This window comes from Cavia porcellus, unplaced genomic scaffold, assembly GCF_034190915.1.
Source record: "Cavia porcellus strain 051 isolate PalLab524CR breed Dunkin Hartley unplaced genomic scaffold, mCavPor4.1 scaffold_1, whole genome shotgun sequence".
NCBI lineage: Eukaryota > Metazoa > Chordata > Mammalia > Rodentia > Caviidae > Cavia > Cavia porcellus.
This window is the reverse complement of record NW_026947484.1, coordinates 56,901,839-56,924,589: the sequence shown is the minus strand read 5'-3', so window position 1 is coordinate 56,924,589 and position 22,751 is coordinate 56,901,839. Positions and strand designations below refer to the sequence as shown.

The 22,751-nt window shown below is 45.9% G+C and overlaps 1 protein-coding gene across 1 annotated transcript in view; it reads left to right on the top strand.

Annotated features, from left to right (window-relative positions):
• The window catches only part of Fam227b (family with sequence similarity 227 member B), a 171,419-nt gene that overhangs the window by 144,954 nt on the left and 3,714 nt on the right, over nucleotides 1–22,751 (top strand). Inside the window, exon 14 of the mRNA XM_003471772.5 lies at nucleotides 18,295–18,372. Coding sequence (XP_003471820.3) covers nucleotides 18,295–18,372 — 78 coding nt within the window. The remainder of the gene's footprint in view (nucleotides 1–18,294; nucleotides 18,373–22,751) is intronic.

Sequence of the window (22,751 nt, the reverse complement as noted above, 5' to 3'; positions counted from 1 at the left end):
TAAGAACTTAGTAAATGGGCCTCCTGGTTCATAAGGATTCCAGCTGGCAGGCTCTGCCATGGTCAGACAACGGCAGGCTTGTGTGTGCCTGTTGTTTTCTGAATGTCACAATGTGTCCACCTTTCCTGGCTTGATTATGCAGATTTACAGATTCTGTTGTCTATTTTTAATCAAATCAATACTCATTAGTGGGGAACAGCTTGAAAAGCAGTTCTGAAAATAGACCCTGGGTAGATGATAACATTTATAATGCCAGACGAATTTTTAAAAACAAGAAAGTGTTGAAGGAGCTCTCCCATCAGTTTTTAGTAAGAGGTAGGACAAAAACATTAAAAATAAAAATTCCATAAAGCCAGGTACATGTCTGAGTGCCAGCACTCAGGAGTCTGAGGCAGAAGGATTGTTGCAAGTTTGAGACCAGCCTGGGCTACAAAGTGAGCTCAAGGCCAGCCTGACCTGCATAGTGAGACCCTGAGACAAAAAGACAAGTAAATAAATAAATAACGAATTCAAACCTAAATGTATATTTTAGTTTTTGGCATTAACTAGTGATAGTATGATGTTGATTTAATTTGAAAGGTGTTTAAAAAGCCACTGCTCAGACATCAATATGAAACTCAAGTTCAAGTACAAAAAGATTTGGTGTACTATTATTAAGTAAATTAAGTTAGTTTTTTTTAAGTATTTTTATTTTGTCTTGGTTTTTTCTATTTACAGATTTTTTATCTTTTGCAACATATGTAATGTATTGATACAGATAGGTGTATATGTAATTTATAAATTTAAAACCTCTTACATGGGAGTCTGCTCACATATCTTTTACTCTGGTGTATATGATCAAAGCAGGATAAAGCCTGCTACTGTAGAAGGTTCACGGACTGTCCCAGATACTTACTCCTTCTGCCTTTCAGCCCAGACCAGCTCTGACACTCAAGAACCACAAGAGTGTGACATTAGCACAAGTGTCCTTGTCATTTTGTCATCCCCGGACACAGCACCTGGCACCACCCACTTCAGAGCAGAGGGTCCCTTGGCCCCTGTGTTCAGTCTGTAGAGGGCTGTCTCAGGGCAGAATGTGTGGTGGAGGGAAGAGTCAACACCCAGCACACAGTGGGAACTGAGTACCTGGAGGGTGGATATAGGACGGTTTTTATGAAAAAGAAGACCACAACGTTAAGTGAAGTAAATCAGATACATAAGCTTAATTATTTCTATATGAGAAACTCAATATCAAGTGCAAAATAAACCACAGACAATAGGAAAAGAGAGAGAAAAGTTACCATAACCCAGCATGGCCAATGTATCAAAAAATATACATTGATTTAGTATAATTGTCTCGTGTTTTATATATATTTTTAGGAACTGGGGATATAGCTCAGCAGCACAGTGCCTGTCTGGCAAGCAAAAGGTCCTGGGTTTGATTCTGAGAACAAAAAAAAATGTAAGCCGAATCTATATGATTTTTGGTCTATTCATCTGGCTATTAATTGATATGTATGACAATTAGCTTTATAAGGATTTATAGCTGATTGTGGTGGCACACACCTGTAATCCCAGAACTTGGGAGGCTGGAGCAGGAAGCTCATTGCAAGTTCAAGACCAGCCTGGGTTACAAAGTGATCTTCAGGCCATACTGAACTGCATAAAGAGACCCTTTATTTTAAAAAAAGTTATAAAAAAAGACACACACATACACAGAAAAGACAATAAATAAATAAATAAATACTTATAAATAAATGAATCTGATACTGGAAAAAAAAAAGGAGGAAGTGGAGAAGGGGAAGGAGAAAAAAGGTAATCGTAATGTGTTATGTACCAGTTCCCCACAATGAATGGAATCATAGTGTTCTGCAAGCATGTATTAATAAAGGTAAAATATTTCATTTTGCTTTTCAACAAAATTTTAAATAATCATTAAAATCAAGAAAATTAAATAGAGATAGAAATTTAGGAGTCATCAGTACAAAGTTAATCATTACTAAAATGATATTTTACATTGTTTTGTAATTTTTGGTACAGGGGATCAAACCCACAACCTTGTTCTTGCCAGGTAGGCACTTACACCACTGAGCTAAATCTGCAGCCCCCAGGAACTGCTCTAAGCACTTTACATTTATCAACATACTTAATTTTCATGCAGACTTCTGAAATATTATGGTCCCTGATTTACAGAAAAGGAAACTGAGTCACACAAAAGCTGGATAACTTGCCTTTGACATTAGAGTACAGTGTCAGACATTTCTCCTTAGCCAACTCATTTTTGAGCCCATGTACTCTGACACTCCAGACTCTGCTTACCACAGAGGAATGTCCAGCTCCAGGAGTGGTTAGAGCAAGTTCTGGGCTTTATTACACACAGGCCGTAACACCGGGCTGCAACAAGCCACCTCATGCTTTTCCACTGTAAATTTGTAGTTTAGCACAGTAGTAGCTGGATGTGTGTCTCAGTAGCTGTACCTGGGAATACAGGGAACAGTCTTCATGTTCACCCACTTAGTATGACAAATGGCAAGGTATATACATGTACAAAAATGTCAAACTGGGATTGTTACTCACATGATGACTCACCTAACAGGTTTTATGGATGTTTATCTCAGCATCACAGGGGTAAAATACACCCACACACTCTTCTGTTTTGTAAACATGCATTTTACTATGAATGGAATGTGACTGTGACTTTTAGAGCTGTGCCTGGGGAAAGCACAAACCCACCTGTGCAGTCACCCACCTGGCAAATGAACAGCAAGGTGTGCACAGAAGATCAAAAGGAGCAACAGATTTTTTAAGTGTTCTTTTGATTTTTTTCTGGTGGAAGTAGCTTGATTCAGTACAATGCCACATGAAAAACCAATGTTGCAAGTTTTGGAGAAGGTCTAAAGTGAATCATCAGATCATTCATGTACTAATGATTGTGCGCCAAAGTTCCTGTGACTGTGAAACTGAGCAAGAATCAACTGATACAAATACAGGGAATGCAGACCTCCTTGATTCAGATGATGAAGAAAATGACAATGTGAGTGCATCTTTAACTAAGAGAAATGATACAAATGGTCACACAACCAAATGGAATGATCCAGTGTTAGAACGGGGTCCAAAAATGTAGTGAGGATCTTGGCAGAGGTGAATCCTGTTAGAGGGAATGCCAGCTACCATTCAGTGTTGGAAAGTGTAACAGATGAAATGCTCCAAGATGTTGTGAAATACACAAATGCTGAAATACAAGTAAAACATTCTGTATACACCAATAGTCATACTCAAAATTGTATTTGTTATGACACCTCACCAGCTGAACTGAAAGCATCCATAGGTCTGCTGTACTTAGCAGGGCTTTCTCATGGCAATCACAAGCATATAAAAGACTTAGGGAAAAGCAGTGGGTTTGAGCCTGAGGGTTATCAAATGATGACCGTAGGAGATTTGGTTTCCTTCAAATAATGTGGGCTACATCCACATTTATCCTGCAATTTTTTTAAAAAGCTATACAAAGAAATCATCTGCTGCAAATTATCTGGGATGTGGGAGAAGAAAATAGGCAACAATGAAAAAGAAAAGGAAGAATTGCAGAGACTACAGTGAGCACCTCCACTCTGAAACGCTCCGTCTTTGCAGTCAGGACCATCAGCCTCTTAGAACCATGTGCCACCTCTTCTCCCTTCTGCTTATATATAGATTCCCAATGATTTTTATCATGTGTGCCCATGCAGACTTTTCCTCATTAGTATGAACTCAACATGTAAATTTTATTCGTGTTATATCACTTGTACTAGTCATTTTAAGTCAATGACTTAAGTCAGTCATTAAGCTAATTAAGATATACTATGGATCTACTAATACAAACACTTTTTTATTTTCTGGGTGAAGTGCAGGGGGCAAACACATTGTTTTAAAGGATCAACTAGCTGGCAGTCTGCAAAAAATTCTCTAGTTCAGAACCTTCCCTTTTAGTTTCCACCCCAGATGTGTAAGGTCAGCTGTTCTCCTCTCCTCCTTCTAAAATACTTAGGATGAAACGGAAATGAAAACCTACCCTGTCATCAAGTTTGCTTCATTATTTATGAAAGTTTACAAAAAATAACTTAACCCTCACTTTCCTTCAACTTCAAAAACCAAGGGGTGGACTGAAAATGCTGCTTGTATCTAGAAAGGAAAAGAACTGGAACTGGAGATCAGGCTGGGGAGAAGAGGAGAAAGAGGCAGGGAAATGTGGAAGGGGAGAGCAGAGATTCTAGAATTCCCGGTTGCCCCACTGGAGCCTTTTCCTCTTTATGTTGGGGACAGAACTGTGTTCTGATGTGAGCCTTTCTCCATCCATAACCACCAGAATCCGGGCTGGATAAAATTCCACCCCTGTGAGCCCAGGGAATTGCACTTCCTGGACACCAGCGAGGAATTAGCACACATTCAGTCTTTTCCCCCAAAATACTGCCAGTCTTCATTTTGTAGCTCACGTCCAGGTTCCTCAGAGGCTGCACCAAGCAAGCAAGCGTGCCAGGATGCGCCAGGCCGAGGCCACAGAAACAGCTGCTCCGTGGGCAGGAAAGGAACACTGTTGTGTGGACGATGCAGCAGCATCAGGACAGGGAGATTCCAGGACATTCACAGGGTTTCAGAGCGAGAGTGAGCTGGGGAATTTCCTGGGTCCGGAAGTGAGATTTGGTGAAGAAGCTATTTGAGGTAGCTCAGGCTTATCTTCCAGAGGAAAGCAAAGCACTTTCCACAGCAAGTAGCTGTGAGTTTCACATATCCATAGTATTGTTAAGCAGAAGGATAGAAAACAATGCAAGACTGTGGATCCTCCTCAGGCTGCCTTGTCTGTGACTCTGTGTTTGCAGCCCTTGATGGCTGTGTTCATTGTGAAGGGGTGGTGCACACAGCTGACACAGCTTCCTTCTTTCCCATCCTCTCCCCTTCCCTCTCCTCCCTCCCCATCTGAATACAGTCTGCCTCCCTGCTTCCTATTATCCAGCTTTTATTTTGCTCTTTACTTACACACTGAGAAACCACACAGCATTTAAGCTCATGCTGCTGATTTGTTTCAGGAACATTACGGTCTCAAGGTGCATCCACTTTCCTACAAACAGCTTGAGTTTATCCTCTGCAGCACAGAGGTACTCTGCAGTGTGCAAATGTTCCACTTTATTACCCACTCATCTTTCAATGGACATGTCAGGAAACACATGCAACAGATCCTTTGCTCAGATGGAGAGGATGCTAAGCCTCACCCAAGGCAGTGCCCTGTGCATGGTTATACTCTACTTTTCAAAAATGGCCCTAACAATAGGCTTTTCCTGCATGCTCCTCTCAGACTGTGACCTTGCCATTTCTCCCTGTGTCCAGTGTCCTTGACTTTGGGCTGCCCTTTGTGACTTCCTCCACCAAGAATGTGACCGTGCAGCTCCTCAAGCTGGGTCCAAGCAGCTCTGCAGCCTCTGCCTGTTCACTTTGGTCCAGGGAAAGCTTGCTCTTGGCAATGCTGCTGTGTGAGGAGCAAATCAGAACCCCGCGGAAAGGGCAGGTCCCGGTGACAGCCACAGCCTCAGCCAACAGATATGAGATTATCATGCTAAGTAGTTACTACTGAGTTAAACTAACACTCCCACAGCAAGTCATCATTTTGTGCTGTTTGGAACTCAGACATTTATAAGCCGTAACCTGGTATCTGCACACACACACACACGTGTACTCACACTATACCTATGCAGCTCTTAACTCCTGTGCCAGGTACTCAGAGAGCAAAGAGCAAACCAAACAATGATCCACATGATACTAAGAGCAAACAACAGAGACTAAAAACTTCCCTGGTTACAGAAACAGGGCCACAGCAGGTAATAGAACAGGTTGTGCACTGTCCAACAAGGTCCCTAAAAAGCTGCCCAGCACAGGCGTGTCCCTGGTGCACGGTGGTTGTGACAGTTAGAAGGGGAGCAGTAAGGCACACCCGCATGGGGACAGGTCTCTCTGTCTGCAGTCTCTGCTTGAGCCCCTTCACTCCCGCTTTCCCCTGTCCTTAGCCCCTGCCTGGGATCTCCCTCTATCTCAGTCCTCATTTTGGATTCTAGACCCGTTGTCTAATTATTTTCCCAGAAACGTCTGATACTGCCTATCAAGTTTCTCATTCTGCTCCATTTTCGGGGTATGCCTTCATAACCTGGCTCCAGATGCCAGGATGCTTATTGTTGCTCATTTAATAAACATTTGCAAAATACCTGCTAGGTGTTGGGGATGGGCCACATGCTGGGGATCTGACAGTAATGCCTGTCTCCAGCACCTCGTTCTCTAATGGTTTCCTTGCCCACAAGCTTGTCAGAGCCACCAAAGCAGCCTTCTCATAGTCGTCCTGCCCTACCTGGCCTAGCAGCTTCCATCCTTCCCCTCCCACTGTGCCTAAGAGCAGTGGCTCAGGATTTAGCTCAGCAGCATAAGTGCCTGCCTTGTAAGCAGGCAGTCATGAGTTTGATCCCTGGTACTGATAAAAAATGAAAAAGACAAAAAAAAAAAAAAAAAAAAAAAGAGCAGTGGCTCAGCGAATTTTTTTTTAAATTTTATTTAAAAGGAAAAAGAAAAAACAAAACAAAGCGGTGTAAAGGTACAAGTAATATAGAACTACAAAAAAAAAAAAAAAAACAGTAAGAAATCACCAGTTAATAGACTACACATTATCGTCTTAGAGATAGTTGCTCAAGTCATAGTATCAAAGCATACAAAGTGAACATTCAAACAGAGAGACTGCAAACAGTTGTGTTCAATGATCCAACCAAAAACATTAATATGGTCAGCTATTTAACAGCCCTGAACACACTTGCAGTTGTATCCTTTAGAGCACTCCTTTTCCCTCTCTTTTTTACAACAAAATTTACACATTTTGGGTTTTATTACTCCTTAGTTCTTATTACTTTTTTTTTTTGGAAGAGAATAAAGTCAAATATGGCAAAACAAAGCTGTTAGTCAAAACCAAGAATAGACATAGTACATGATGTAAGAACAGAGTACAAGGTTATCAACAATGGTTACCATAATGTTTCTTGTTTCCTTAAAAAGAATTGTCTATCTCATTAGGTATTATAAAGTTGAACAAAACAGTAGAGAACAAGACCAATAAAACTTAAACATTGTAAACATTACAGGACTTCCAAAGGAGATAATAGTCAAACCAGAATGGGCATCTTAGTGAATCTTATCGCCTTCAAAGTAGTTGCCTATACCCCCAAACTTGATACTGTCATACAGAATGGAACAGAGTCTAATCAGTCAAAACAAGATAGTGGGAGTATTATAGGACTTCAAAACAAATTAACAGGAAATCAAAAAAAGTTACTATAATATATCCTGCTAATTTTTAAAATTTTTCCCCTTGATTAAAAAAACCATAAAAAGTAACTAAATAATTTTTTTAATGAATAAGGCAGAGATTGAGATAAAAGAGGACATAACAACATAACCATACAGGTCAAAGCATGACTGTTTCAGCAACCTAGTGCTTTACCACCAAATAACCCGACTTAATAGTAGTTACCATAGTGTCTGTCTTTTTCCTTGAAATATTTGAATATAACTTCATATACTATAGCTTCAAATATTTCCATATCAAGAAGCCCAGAATAAAGCCTTTCCAATTAATAAGTGAAAACTTTATTAGGCTTCATTAAGAGATCACAAGAAGCACACTGCACTTGTCCAGAAACGGATGGCTTTAAGGAAAAATTGGTGTGAATTTCTACATTAGGGACAACACCGGAGCCATAAATGAAATGCTTAGGGCGAACAACATCATCAGAAGCTGAGTCTCAACTAAAAATAGAGAAGGGGTTCACAGTGGCACCTTTCTCCATAAAACTAGCACCAGAGGGGTGCTCCTTCCTACAGAACCAGTCATGTTTGTCTACACAACCCAGTGTCACAGTGACCTGGGGAATCTTCATGAGAGGGCGAGACACAGAGCAAGGAAGGAAGAGAATGGAAACTGGGAAGAGAGAAACAGCCAGAGGCATAGATGCACACAGAGGCGAGGGGGAACCTGGCCCCGGGAAGCTCAGTCGTCATGGAGACCAACAATCGGGTCCCCACCCCATGTCTCTGGCTGCCACGTGCCACAGAGCCCGGTTAGAAAAGGAGAAGACATATCTACCTGGAGCAAAGAAAGGAGCATGGCTCGAGTTTATAAAAGCCACTGGTGCAGAAGAGCCATGAGGTAAAAAGTGAGACCATGAAAAAGGCAAGCACGATGCCCTTGAGGGGATTCTGTAGGTCTTCTCTTCAGATGTGACCGTTCCTCCTTTCTGTTACCTGTTTTCAGGTTATTTTGTGCAGTTAGCACATAATATACTGCTTGCTTTGCATCCCTCTCTAATCTTAAAGCCTTGATAATTTCTCCAAATAAGAATTTAACAGCTTTGCACAGAGACTTTAGAAAAGCAAGCCAGGCTGAACACACTAGGTGGAAATTAGTGTGAGATGCAGGCAGGATGCTCACTCTTACTTTCTACAAAAAGGCAATGTAATCTGTCCGAGCAGGAGGAAAGAAATACCAGCACGGCACATGGGCCTTGCCGTGTTTTTCATCCTCCTAAGCCACGTTGTCCATTGTGGTGCCATTAATACATCGCTGTGGAACCTCACAGGCAGGCGGAAGTAAAGCTCCTGGCCGCTGGTGACCCTGGCCGCGTGTGACTGTTGTATCGGGCCAATCTCAAACATCTCCACCCTACAGAAAGTTCCATGGAAAGCACTGTCCCACACGAGATGAAAGTTCAGTTTGCTTCACAGAACTTGGGGTACCACGGAGGGGGTTTCAGACACCTAACATACACTGAACTTTCTTTTCCCCTCGTCATTTGCAGCCTACTAATTTTAGAAGTTTAAGGGTTTTAAGGGATTGCACGTGGCCTTAATTCCATTATTCAGCCATCCAACAAAATTACCAATGAATCTATTTCCCCTCAGTTCTCCTTTCTCATTTTGCTTGTACTTGGTTGGATTGTTTTTCCTTTTGTTCCAGTTGAATCTGACTGTTTGTTTTTGCTCAACGAAAAACTGCACTTTCTCAGTATGGATTTTTTGGTCCATACAGCATGGCTTCAACCTAGAGGAGGAGCCCTGCCCCTGTCTGTCTTTGGCCCAATGTCAGTAACAACTGTGGAGCTCTGTGTGTGACAGAGATGAGGGAAAGACGACAGGCTGTCAGCAGTTCTCAGGAAGCAACTCTTTCTTATGTAATTCTCTATGATGCCCGCAAACATACTCACCACTCACATCCAGGATTTAAGCTTCCATCTTAGAACGAGTACATTTTATGCTGAGATGGCTTTTACTAAAAGTTACTCTAAACCTTGTTGAATAGGTTACTAAGATTCTTCCTCTCATAGACTGCCAGACAAGAGTGGGAGAATGGAGCTCTTTTTTAAAAGATGAAAATGAAAGTCTCTAAGAACTTGCACCAAGGGAGTTTGTCTGACATGTGTGTGCGAGTGTTCTGTGTTTCACAGCCATCCCGAACAAGAGACAGTTAGAAAATTGTTAAGATCCAGTCCCATTCTGTGACAGGTTAAGATTTTTTCTTCCTTTTCCTTTTAATAAAATATGCAAGATGCAGACCACAATTCACCAACTTGTTATTACTCTAACTAGTGAAATAAATAGGCGACTTTGACTGCTTTGGACAATTAAGTTCAAGAGACTGGATTGTATCAATTTTTCATCACACTTTGGATTTTGGATTATGGACATGGATCACTGGAAAAATAAGAGTGGGACTAGGAGGGATTTGCACCCTGGAACGTCAGTAATCATTTTGGTGTTTTTTGTTTTTAAGGCCAGTAGAAATGTAACACCTTTTTTTCCAAACAAGAAAATTTCATTTTCAATAGTTCAGTGATCTTCAAATGTTGAGGGAAAGGATATTCTTACTATAAATGTTATTGATCAATGAAACCAGTGGAGAAGACAAAGCTTTCTAAATTCTTGGAACTTAGGACTGAAAAACAATATCCCAAATAAATGTAAAACGCTGACAAGATAATAGTTTTGTGTCCTGCCAACCCATCTCTCCTCTTGTGAAGTGGGGAGGCAAAGACAAAAGGAAACAAAAGCTGCCCCCTGACTCTGCATCCTTCCAGGGTCAGTTCCAGGATGCCTGCAAGGGACACCATTCCCTCCCTGAGATCCGAGGTCCTGTTCTTCAAGGGAAAGCCAGGTTCACACCTTTTCCCAGGGCCTCCCAGATATCTGCCCTGTTTCATTAGTGACACTTGTGTCTGATCAATCTCAGGGACATAAGAGGTCCAGAATTTTTGTCTTTGTCTAGGACACCGATGGACAATCCAGTGACAAGCAGAGTGCTTGGACACGTGTGCCCCTCCCTGTACCCCCCCCATGTATTCTCAGAACTAATCCAGACCTGATGTTAGCTGGGCATAGTTTCTGGGGGAGCAGAGGCTTAGTGGGAATCATGGGCACGGCTCACCCCTCTCACACATCTCTTGAGCTGTGTCTAGTGAGGGGCATAAGTTGCATCAATGCCAGAATCTATAAATCAACAACTGGTTTATCCAGAGTTATCAGGGAGGGAGCTGTTGCCCATAATCAAATTTTCTAGAACACAAAAGCTGACCAGTGGGAACACTGAAGTTCCTTATGTGAGCCATTTCAATGGCCATTGTCTTCAAATGCTATCATATTTCCCTGACTTCTTAAGCAACACAGCAACAAGTAATTAATTTGGGGTGACAGTCAGATGAAATCTGTGACCCCACTCCACTGTGTTGACCTCCACTGAGAGATCAAGAAGAATGGGTGTCCAAGAGGTGAAGAGCAGTGCACACTTACGGTTTCCCCACCACAGGGGATCCACACCAGCCACCAGGGCAGCCTAGGGGCTGTGCTCCCCCACTGCAGATGGGGACCAGTGTCCCATGACCCGTCCTATGCTTGAGACCCTGAGGTCACGTGGAGAAGCACCTCGATCCCTATGAGATGGCTCAAGAAGCAAATTTCTAGGCTTCCATGGTCTTCACACCACCTTTCAAGTCTTTCCATCTGCTTTGCCAACACTGCTGGCTGCCTCCTCTACTTCCTTAGGAATCCTAACCCGGCCCTGTGTCTCAGTGTCACAGTGAAAGTCCTGCGAGTCTGTTGACCATCTTAAGTTCGAGACAGAAATCCTTCTGGCCATCCTGGTCCCTTGATTTTCTAGATTATGATATAAAACTGTACCAGGGATCTATTCAGTCAGGACATTTACTAAAACAGTAACCCTATTTTACAAATCCAGGCCGAACAGAATCTGGGTGAAATTCCAACAGTGATACCATTTTGGATAGAATAGGCACGTGTGCTCAGTGACAATTACTTTTTGTTTCTTTTTTAATTTCTGGTTTATCTTACAGATGTAATATGGAAAGATTTGAAGTGTAAGCAAAGGTGAACATTAAGCAGAAGATAACTGCTCTAAGATCAGTCTGGGCCACGTGCTAATAAGTGATGTTAAGAATTCAGTTTTTATAATTAAGGATAAGCAAATCCCAGTGTCAAAAGGAGGAGATTCTGGCCATCGCCCTTCACCTAGCTTCTTTCTACGCAGTGTGTAGCACGGATGTGCAGGGAACAACAGGCTCTGCAGCCTCAAACACGGGGTTCTCAGAAGCAATTTGGAGACTACTCCAAGGGTTGTCCCCAGAAGATAGGACAGACAGCCAAGCCTCCCAGAGCCTCATTCTGGGACAACATTTTGGAAGATAAAACAAAGCTTCCCCAGGATGACCCATGTGCCCCCAGGGTCTCAAAGGCAAGGAACTTCACCTAGGATGTAATCTCACTGGACCCCCCCCCCAGATGCCTTGTTACCCTGACTTTCTGTGACTCTGCACATAGATGCAAGAGTCTGAATGGAGGCCTCCAGGATGCCTCAGGTCCCGCTCTGTAGGGCCATCCGTCTGTCCCAACACGGCCCCTTCTCATGCAGTGGCTTCCCAAGAGTCACGCGTGGGAAATGAGAAGTGAGAGCCATTGTGATGGGGGAGCTGGCAAGCATGGTGCCGCATCATCTCTGAAGAAGAGAATAAAGCCATTAGTCATAATTTATAAGTTGTAAGGACTCTAATGTTCTATAATTGGGGAAAATTATGGCTTTGGATAATCCAGAGAGAATAAAAATTAAGATACTCATTAGCAAACATTAACAAAAGTCTACTGAAAACCACCATCGCTGAGTAGCCCAAGAAAACGCTGAGTTCAGCAGCAGCTCCGACGTCATGCACCCCCGAGCCTCACTCCACGGCACAAACGTACCAGTGGGATGCAAATTGGTAAACTGTCCAAATGACTATAAAGGACATATACCCAACTCATTTCCATAAAGCCATATATTCAGAATTAGTAATTTATAAGAAATAAAACATAACTCTTTATTTCAATACCAAGTGTTTTCTTTGAAAGTATAATTTTTCAAAGTGACAAAATAACATATTCCTCAGAAACGCTGAATCACAGAAGCCATCCTCAAGAGCACGGCAGAGCTTTGTAGAGGACAAAGTCTTTGAAATTCTTCTAATAGGCAGTCTGAGGAACAAATTAAATAATTTTAAGGGGCAAATTAAATAATTTTAAGAAAAAACCGCACACAAATAAAATGTAGGCCGCTCACCCATCTAAAGTAGGAAAAGTGTACATTAGTTGCACTAATAATTCTGTAAGAATGATACTCAATTTCCATAGACTCAGAAGTCTTAGACTTTTGGTCACTTGATATAGCAAGAAATAGTAAATGACAGGAAAGGTGGTAACCCAGGGATTTCAGAGGTCCCTCACTCGGAAGACACTGCCACACTCCTGTGCTGTGGGTGTCAGGCAAGGCGGGCATTTGTAGTGCAGACCCAGAGAGTTCTAGTGCTTCATGTGTCAAGAAGGGGACCGGATCATGGGGGCGCAGAGCTGATGCTCCATCAGGAAGTAGGGTCCAGTCTGAAGAGGTGTCTCCCTGGGGGTGTGGCCGGAGGGGTTCATCTCCTCCTCCCGGGTCTCCCAGTTCTCCCTTGCCTCCTGGCCTCCATGAGGTGAGCAGCTTTTCCCCGCCTCACCCTCTGCCATAATCTTTCTACTTTGGACACACTGACCACAGACTGAAACAGGAACCAAAATATGCCTCTCCTCCTCTAAGCTGTGACTGTCAGATATTATGTCTCACCCATGAGAAAGTGACTAACACAAGGGAATAAGACTCGAGATGGAAATTTGGCGTAACTGGGACTGAGGATGCCCGCTTATGGAGTAAACGGTACCCTTGCCAATCTGCTCTGATTCCAAGCCCTAGCAGACCTGGGCTCGCTCTCTCTGGACCTGAGAGCGATTGGAGATGGGACAGTGCAGGCCCACTTTGCCAGGCTCTGAGGGGTGGGATGAATGTCCTGTTTGGTGCACACAGTTGGGGAAGACAGGAGAAGTGGGTGATTTCATACAAGAAATCCATTGGAGTGCATAGCGGGCTGGATCATCAGGCCCACAGAACACCTTGGGCACATTTGCTCAGCAGAGTCCTTCACAAACACTAAAATCATCAGTATAAGACCTAAAGCATGAAGAAATTTTGATATTATGACACCACAAAAGTAACTATTGCATTGTAGCAATAATGTAAAATACGGCTGCTGGAGCGATACATAGAAAAAAAGAAATAAATAGGGGATTTTTGGAAAGTGGAATTATGGGAGACTTCTAATGACTTTAGTAGTTACATAATATTTTAAAATCTTGCTGAAATACTTTTAGCTGCTTTCACTAAAGTAAGGAGTCCACTCCTTTGTTTTTTGACTTGAGTACTACTGCTCTCTCAATGGTGAGTGTTCCTTTGAATAAGCAAAAATGTTGACTTGCAGAATGAAATCTCAAGGCCAAACTTCAGATTCAGCCTAAGAATGTTTCATTTTTAAATAACTCCACCCAGACTTGATCCCATCAAGGAAAAAATGAGGCTCACATGGACCCTTGCTCCAGTGGTGCCAGTCAAAGATCCCTGAGACGAGGTAATTGGCGTAATGTGATTGAACCTCAGCAATGGCAGGTGACTCCTGCAGCCCCTGCCAGGCCTTTTGTGCGGTCACTGGAAAGCGGGAAATTGCAGCGCACACTTGCCACTTGGGGACTGCTGCTGCATGACTCCAATCCACAGTGCTGGGAAGATTCCATCCTGGGGAACAAGTCGCCTCCTGAAGCCCATGGCAAATAGCCTCGGCAGCCACATGAAGCCCTTGCCCTGACCAGGCTTCCTGGGGGGCCTCTGCCAGGCAACCAGCAAGTGAGTGCCCTGCAGAGACCCTGGACCTACACGAAGCCCTGTCATTCACGCTGCTCAGGAGCCTAAACATGAACCACAGGGCGTCCGCATGTGGCCTGGAACCTAGGGCTGAGTGCCACGTTGGCCCGGAGGCCTCCAGAGCCTGAGTGGGCTGGGCCTGTGTCTGACTCTGGGCAGCCTGGCGCCCACACCTGGGTGCCTGCCTGGTCCTAGGTTTTCCCAGGGCAGGACTAGCGTTAGAGTCCAGGCCACACGGTTTCTCCCCTTGCTGCTCTCTGTGTGGAGGGAGGCAAGGCGCCATGGCTGCCCAGTTCCAGCTGAGTTTCCCACGAAGGGACAAGCACTGGCTTCACCCCTTCCCGACACTCCCTTCCCAGCTGCTGCCCTGCGCTCCTCACCATCTCAGACACGGTATCAGCTGACTCCAGCCTCTGATCAGGAAGCAGCCCAGCTTGACAGACAGACACAGGCTGCCCTGGCCTGGGCCCTTCGTTGTTAGAACTGTGTCGCCGGCCTGCGACAGCATTGACTGGAATGGGGTAACTGAAGGGCCCAGTCACCAGGAGGGCAGAGCTCTCTGCCCCGCACCCACGCCCCAGACTGCTCTGCTGGAAACCCCTGAGGGTCTATAATATTTTTCCAGCCTTCAGGAAGACACTTGAATGTTACAGCGCCCCTGTGTGTTGCAAACTCTCACTTCTCTTCCGGCGGCTCTTACCACTCCCACAAGCACCGCCAAGGACTCCTCCTCATAACCCTCTCTCTTCTCACTCTTGCTCTCTCCACAAGCCCCAACAATCACGACGTCAACCGCCCCCAGCTCAGAGCCTCCAGGTCTCCCTGTCCCTCCTTCCCTGCCGCCACCTCCGGCCTTCCCTGTCCAGCGCTGGACCCTGTCCACACACCCGGCCTCCCCGCCACCCACCCATCACGAGCCCTGCTTTCTTTACTGTGCTTGCCAGTGTTTCAAATGACCTTGTTTGCTTGCATTTGTCCTGTCCCCCTGCGACACACACGTGCACACTGACACAGGCACGCACATCTGACCACAGACACCTACGTGCCTGCACCTCCGGCATCCAAGGCCCACTGGGTGCCCAGCGTAACACACTGCTCAGTGACACCGTGGCGTGAGGAAGGGACGCCAGCCATTTCAACCCTTTCCTGGTCTTCACATCGACCCTTCTGACTTACTCGACAGCCTTTTAAAAAATAATCACTCTGTTTTGGCCTCGGCGACACTGGATGGTGCTGGTTCCAGTGCTTCCAGCCGCTGTCGCTTTGCTTATGTTCCCGCTCCTCCTTCTCCTGCCACTAATCTTCGCCAAGTGTCCCCTTTAGGTTCTCTCTTGGGACTTGCTTTCTTTTCCATTCTCATTCAGGGTTCCGTTCGTTGTCCCGTTTCAGCCAGGCCCTCCAAGGAGTCCTCCAGCTCAGGTCTCCCCGTTGCTCTTTCTGCATGTGCTATGAGTTTCTGAAGAACACGCTCACGGTGACAATATTTTCTCACTCCCTGTAGGTGGCAGACTCCCCCCCCCCCCAGGATTCACCCCACTGTTCCGCTCACCACTTTTTTTTTCTATTTGTTTATGGGTACCAGGGATTGAACTCACCACTGCACGCCTGCAAGCAGGCACTTAATGCCGCTGAGCTAAATCCCCAGCCCCGCTCACCATTTTCTCTGTGGCTGTCAGCCGCTTCCATATCCAGTTAGTAAACAAACCCCTCTTTTGCTTCTCAAAATCTAAAGTTCCATTCTACGACGCTGCCAAATTTTGCCATCCCCTCAGTGATGGTCTGAACTGAAATAGCCTACTTCAGCCTTCTGGTCTACTTCATAGAGACCCGTAACAGGGAGGAACTGCAAGGGGACCTAGCAGGGAAGGCAAAGGAGAGCTAGCCTGCTGGCCTGGCGTGGCTGCCTCAGAAAAGACAGTGAAGTCCTCATCTCGAGGAGGGCCTCTTTGTGCAGGTCACAGGAAACAGGACCCGTGTCAACACTGAGGACAGATGAAGACCAACAAGATAAGAAAGAAATGATGCAAGACAGAGGAGGAGCAGACACTGGTGACAGACACCTTGTGACCTCCCAGTCCTGCTCCAGGTTGGCCCGAAACAAGGTTTCTTGAAGGAGTCCTGCACCACGGCATTCTCCTTGCTTTCTGTCCCTGCTGGGTCCAGATGTCCCTTCTGTGCTGCCCCAGGGAGCCAGACCTGTCACTGTCCTGCATTGTTTATTAAATCATTAACCACTGTGCCCTCCAGCAGTAAGGGAAGGCTCTTCTGGCTGCTGGTGGGGACAGGATCACTTTCAATGATCCAGATACGACTTTGGGGAAAATAAATTGCGGTTTCTCTCGAGAGTCTCTCTCGAGCTTTGCCCGTATTGAAGAAACCACGGTTCTCCAGAGCCTCTCAGGTTCCCTGCCTGGCAGCAACAGGGCTGCACAGTCTACGGTCACCCCCACTTCCTCGGCAGGCAGGGGTGCTGCTCCGGGGCTGCTGCCCCCCAGGCTGGCCTGCAGCAAGGAGGTCCCGCATCTGCCAGAGCTGAGAAACTGGCCTTCAGAGTGCAGGAACCCGGGTGATCTCTTCCTCAATCCTCAGGCCTTTGCATTCAAGTCTGAGTGAACGAAGATGCATCCTGAACCGCTTAGAACTTGAGAGAAAGGACATGAGTTCAGGTTGACTGTGAGTCCTACTCTAGAGATGCATTTTTAGCACCGCATGAATTTTTCTAGAACAAGCACCATTAGGAATAAGTCATGAAAGTCCCCCAAGAGGCTCGCGCTTTACTGCTCTAACATTAGAGCACTTCAGTCTTGATGCTGTGACTCCTAAGCTTCGGGCATCCCACAGTGAGCACTTACAATGCACATGCTGGGATGGGGGGTCCTGCACCGTCCTCTAACTGTATTTTTCTCATTAGAACACAAGTGCCAGGCTTGACAGCCTGGGAATCCCTGTTTTGCTCTGTATCTCTTCATAGTTCAGCATTTGCAGATTCCACGTGTGAGTGAGATTGTGCAGTATTTTCTTTGTGTGCCTGGCCCAGCTCACCTTGGATAATATTCTCCCGGCTCGTCCACCTTGTGGCAAATGGCAAAATGTGGTCTTTCTTTGGGGCAGAGGACACCCACTGTGTGCAGTTATGCACTGTTTCTCTACTGGTTTGTCCATTCCTGGGCACATAGGGTTCTGCCACACCTTGGCCATGGGGACAATGCTGCAGTGAACAGCGCTGTGGGTGTCTGCGTGGGAGGCATGTGGATGTGACCACCCCCAGTGTGCCCAGAAGACGCAGTGTGGGTCATGTGGTCGCTCTGCTTTCGAATTTCTTTGGAAGCCTCTGTCATGATTGCTTGTGGGGAAAGCAGTCCCTCCCTCCTCTCCAACCCTCACCGTCAAGGGTCTCCTGATAACAGTAAGATACCCTTTAACACGAGCCAGGGGGCTTCCTGCTCAAGCCACTTGTTTGCCAGTAGCTGGGTCCAAAGGAGAGAATCCACACTAGCAGACACAAGCCTGGGTCAAAGCCAGTGCTAGAGACACCGCCACTGTCTTTAGGAGAAGCCGCGGGCCAAGAGCCTGGCCTGGGACCACAAGTCCCCTCAGCCTCCTGCCCCATGTCCTTCCCTGCAGTGGGCAGGCACCAGGTGGATGGAGGGAGCCAAACAGACCACCCGTCACCCCAGCCCACTCAGCGTGACCCTGGCCCACTCAGCACTCAGTACTTAGAGGTTCTGGGTGTATGCAAACGTGCCTCAGCAGGGTTCCGAAAGGCTGGTGAATTTCTAACAGTCACATTTAACAAGTTGCTGCTTTAAAAACACACACATATATAAACAGAATAACTACAGGACTGATGACACTGCTAAATCCAGGGGTACAGGCTGAGGTGGGGTGAGGGGCTGCCTCCCTCCAGTGGGCTTTGTGGGGCTCCAGACCCCACTCCCCACGCAGGGTGCCGCCAGCCACTGAGATTCCTTCCTTGACCAGAAGCCCAGCACGCAGCCTGCTCCCACCTACTGCGACATCATAAAGGAGGCAAAGAGACAATTTACAAGCAACCGAAGGGACTTCAGGATGTAAGTGGGTGCTGAGGGGCTGTTCAACACTGTGGAAATTGGCTAAGCTTAGCTCTTGTGCCCAGCGAGAGAAGCTGTAGGGGTCCCGAGGCTGTTTCAGGATGTGTCAAGGACCAGATGTGGATCTCTGTCCCGAGCAGAGCTGAGCCTAGAACCAGAGTGGCCAGGCAGGCTCCAGGGAAGAGGCCCGAGTGCTGAGCAAAACCAGGGCTGGCGTGCAGGAGACCAAGGCAGGGAGGTCGGCTATCACAGGTGTCCTGGGGAACGTTCCCGTTTTGGATGCTTCATTCAAACCCTCCAGGCCAATCTCGTGTTTCCATGTACTAGAGAGCTAGGAATGGGCCACTAGGGAATGTCCATCAGTGCTCACAGGGACAAAGAATTAGCAGACCTGGCTCCTGTGCCAGGTCCCTGGTTGCAGGTGAGGACTGGAAGGTCAGGGCGGCTCACGGGGAGCAGAGGGAAGGGGCACAGTGGGGGCAGAGCGAGTGTAGCCAGAGCCAGCCCATCACACAGGCTGGATGGGAGGTCAGCGCCCTGGCTGCCCAGGGCCTCGCATCCTTGATGCACAGGCACACACATGCTCACTCGCCTGCCTGAGGTCCCTGCAGAGGCTGAGCGGTGCAGCCAGCAGTGCCCCAGGCCCTATGCCAAGCTCCGCAGCACTCCCAGCGGGTTCATGTGAGGAGGGGCTGGCTTGTCTCTGTTTTGTTTCATTCCCTTTTTTCCCATCAGATATGATTGGTGCATTTTAGGTATACATAACGATCATTCATCGTAGAGAATCTGCACCTGTACCTGCACATGACCTTCTCCCCACCCTGTTTCCCGCCCCCCTTCAACCCGTCCCTCCCTCCCCACTTAGAAAAGCTTTGTTTCCATTTCTTCCTCCTCTTCTCATTTTTTTCCCTTTTCCCTTCTTTCCCCCTCCCCTGCCTTGTGGGTCTGGTTTGTAAAGGACTTTTAACAACATGGAAAGGCCTGTAAGTTGTTATCTTATTTTGTCTTTTCCAACTAGGATCTCTAGCTTTCTCTTACAATCTAACTCCAAACTTTGATTTTATAGGGAAATGCAAAGAATTAATGAAGAAATAAAACTCTTAAGACAGGAACAAGATCAAATTAACAAGGAGGTTGAAAGGTTTGTGCCTACTTGATTTGGTAGTGTTTCAAAACATAGTCAATCAAACAAGTGTGTTACACAAAGTCGCACTGGGTTCATTATGCAGAAAGGCATCTCCCAGGGTACCTGCAAGGCAGATTTCTATGGTCGGCTCACCCAGGGTCACACCTTACACTTTAATCCAAAACATCACCTACCCTACTCACTTAATTAAGTGCTGATCACTATTATCTAACTTTACTCCTCCAGCTATGGGATTTAAATTCAAGGCTTTTGAAAAGTAAACCCCTAACCATGCCCTGTCCAGGAAAGATGTAAACTAGAAAACCACCCTGCTCAGCCAGCCACCTCTGGGCCACGTCCTCCTCCTCCATCTTTCTCCTCCGCCCTGCTGCCTCTCCAAATATTTGTCCCCAGGAACCCTGGGCTGATTAACTTGTTTGTTTTATAAATGGGACTATAAAAAGGGAAACCATAGTGCTGAGACTAACCCACTTCCTCCCCACACATGCGGGGAGCAGGCCTGGGGCAGGGTGGCCCAGGGGACCACACCCCTGGCAGCTCGGGGTCTCACTGGCCTCTCCCTCCCACCCGGCACCACTGAGCATGCATGGAAGACGGAGGTAGCACGTGCTCCTGTTCCCCAGTTGGCGGGTGGGTGGCATGATGGGTGATAGAACTGTGGGGGGAGGACCTGCAGCGGCTGAAAAGATAAGAAGTATGAAATATAAATGAACTTTATTTTGAGAATGCAGGGAGAGAACCCCCAACCCCTTGGGGCATGGCATCTCCACCCCGGAGCTGGCAATCTCTCCATGGAACACGTGGAGTGAGGCACATAAGTAGCCTCGGCTTGGGGTGGAACCTAAGGGCAATAGGGATGCACAGGTAGCCCATTGGTCTTAGTTTGGCGCCAGAGGTAGATTCCTAAGGGAGGGGGAGATAGGAGCTCCTGGCTTTACCGGCTACAGTATCCAGCCTGGGCCAAAACCCTTTCATATCCCATCTTATGATTATTATGAAAAGGGGTGAAGATTTCTCTCTTTAACTACTTCCTGCTGGCTGAGGGCGCTGTACTGGGGTCTAGGGGAGTTGACAGGATGACAGTTGATGTCCAGGTAGAAGCTGGTGCCAGGTGTTTTAGCCAGGACAACTTCATTGGTGAATGTACGTATGTTAGACTGGAAAAACAAAGAGACAAGATATTATAAGGAGACATGGCACTGTCATATTTAAGGACTCAGGTGAGGTAGAGGGAAAGGTGCCTTTGATTTAGACATGTCATTCTATCAGGACCATGTTGCGGTAGAAACATTTCCACGGTAAGGCAGAATTCTGAAAATTAAATGTGGGATTAGGAGGAGTGAAGTTATGAGAGGTGCTTAGAGTGAAGTTATGAGAGGTGCTTACTCCCCTCTCTGAAAGCATAAAAGTTAAAAGGTAGGTCAATAAGGTTTGTCTCTGGTATGTATGATGTTGGAGTCTGTAGGCAGTACTGTTAAACAGTCCTGCTATAAAAATGATCATTAATAGAATGTAAGAAATTAGGAACCAAAGTGGATAACAAAACATGACAAACTGTGAGTCATGGCCATGAGACCTTGGTAAGGCAGAGATGAGTAGGAAAAGGACGGTCAGCTCTAGGGCCTGAGTGATGCGAAACCAGAATGGCAGTCTAGCAACTTAGTCCTTGGAATGATTTGCTGTAACAGAACTTTATGTATAAACAAAGTGAGAAGACAGAGTGAGAAAAAGTATAAACAAAGTGAGAAGACAAAATGTATCTGTCAGCCTGTAAAGGGAATAAAAGCATTTTAAGATTTAGGACTGGGACCTGCACAAAATAGACCCTGTTTATAAATGGCATAGGTTGACTATCAATACCCTGTCACAGAGATCGAGGACTTACTATAGTAGCCTGAAAATTTAGGAACAACTCTGTAATGTGACTTGGATTCTGAGATGGACACCCACAAAGGGGGCTGTTGTTGGCCCTTAGCCCCTCTCAGTCTTTGGCAGCCATTTTTGTCGGTGATGATTCTGGCAGTGTCCTGTGAGGGCTAGAAGTTAGGATGGCCCACCCACTCTCTGGTGGCAGGACAGCCCAGCAGCCCTGCAGTAAGGTCTCAAAGAACGCCAGGATGAGGCACTTTTTTGCCTGATGTTTTCTGCTGCATTTGAGTGTGGTCCGTCATGGGGGCAGGTAGCTCCACCTTGTGTAGGTTTGTCTGTCTCAGAACTGCAAGTGTTAAAATATGAAAAACCATATTAAGATTTGAAGGTCAAGATTTGAGATTTGAGAGTTATAATATAAGGTTTGAAGGTCAAGTTTTGCCTTGTTGTTTGAGATCTGGACTACAGAAAAAGGTATCTGTAGAATTAAGTAAGTATGTGGGAGTATAATATTGACATTTTAGGTCAGAGAGCAGGCTTTATCTGGATGTCATATCGCTTTTTTATAGGGTGCCACGTGGAATTAACAAAAAAAGCTTTAGTCTGTCTAAAAAGGCTTTAATGGAAACATTTTGCAGTAAAGGTTTACCATTTATAACCTTAGTTGTTACATAGGAGATTGGCAACAACACAGTACAATAGAGGCAGTAAGTTTAGAATATTACTGGTGGTCCACAACAAAAGGAATTGATAAATATCTCTTAATTTTAGTAGTTAAAACAGGAGATTAGTGGAGGCTTTGAGTGATAAACAAGGCTGGTAAAATTACCAGGTGGCCACTAACCTTGATTAAATAGTTGTTTGAGAATTATAATAATAATAATAAATAGTATCTCTGAGCAAAGCTGAATTGTAAAAAAAAATACCATGTTTGAGCGGAGCCGCAGAGGTGTTGTATGTGTCTGTGTTTAAAGCAGCGCTTGTATTTGGAAGGAGCCTGTCTAGGAAACGCGCAGGGTCCAAGACAGTTTGGAACTCTGAGACAGAGCTCGCCTGTAGAGAGAGCATATTTGAGCTTGGGGGCAGGGGCTCGCGCACGCAGTGCATAGGTGGAACATGAAGGGTGGGTGGGGTGAGTGCCCTGACACAGTGCGCAGGGGCAGGTTGAGATCGCAAGCAGAAACGGGTGCATGGGAAGGGAGGGGCTGGGAGAGCCAAAACCCTTTCAACAGGGACATACTCACCAGACACACAGACCCACAGGCTGCCAAACCTGCCTTCCAGGAGCAGCAAGGGTGACAATACCGCAAAGCTTTGTGAACACCCCGAAACCTCGCGTGCATGTGCCAGGAAGGCAAGGGTG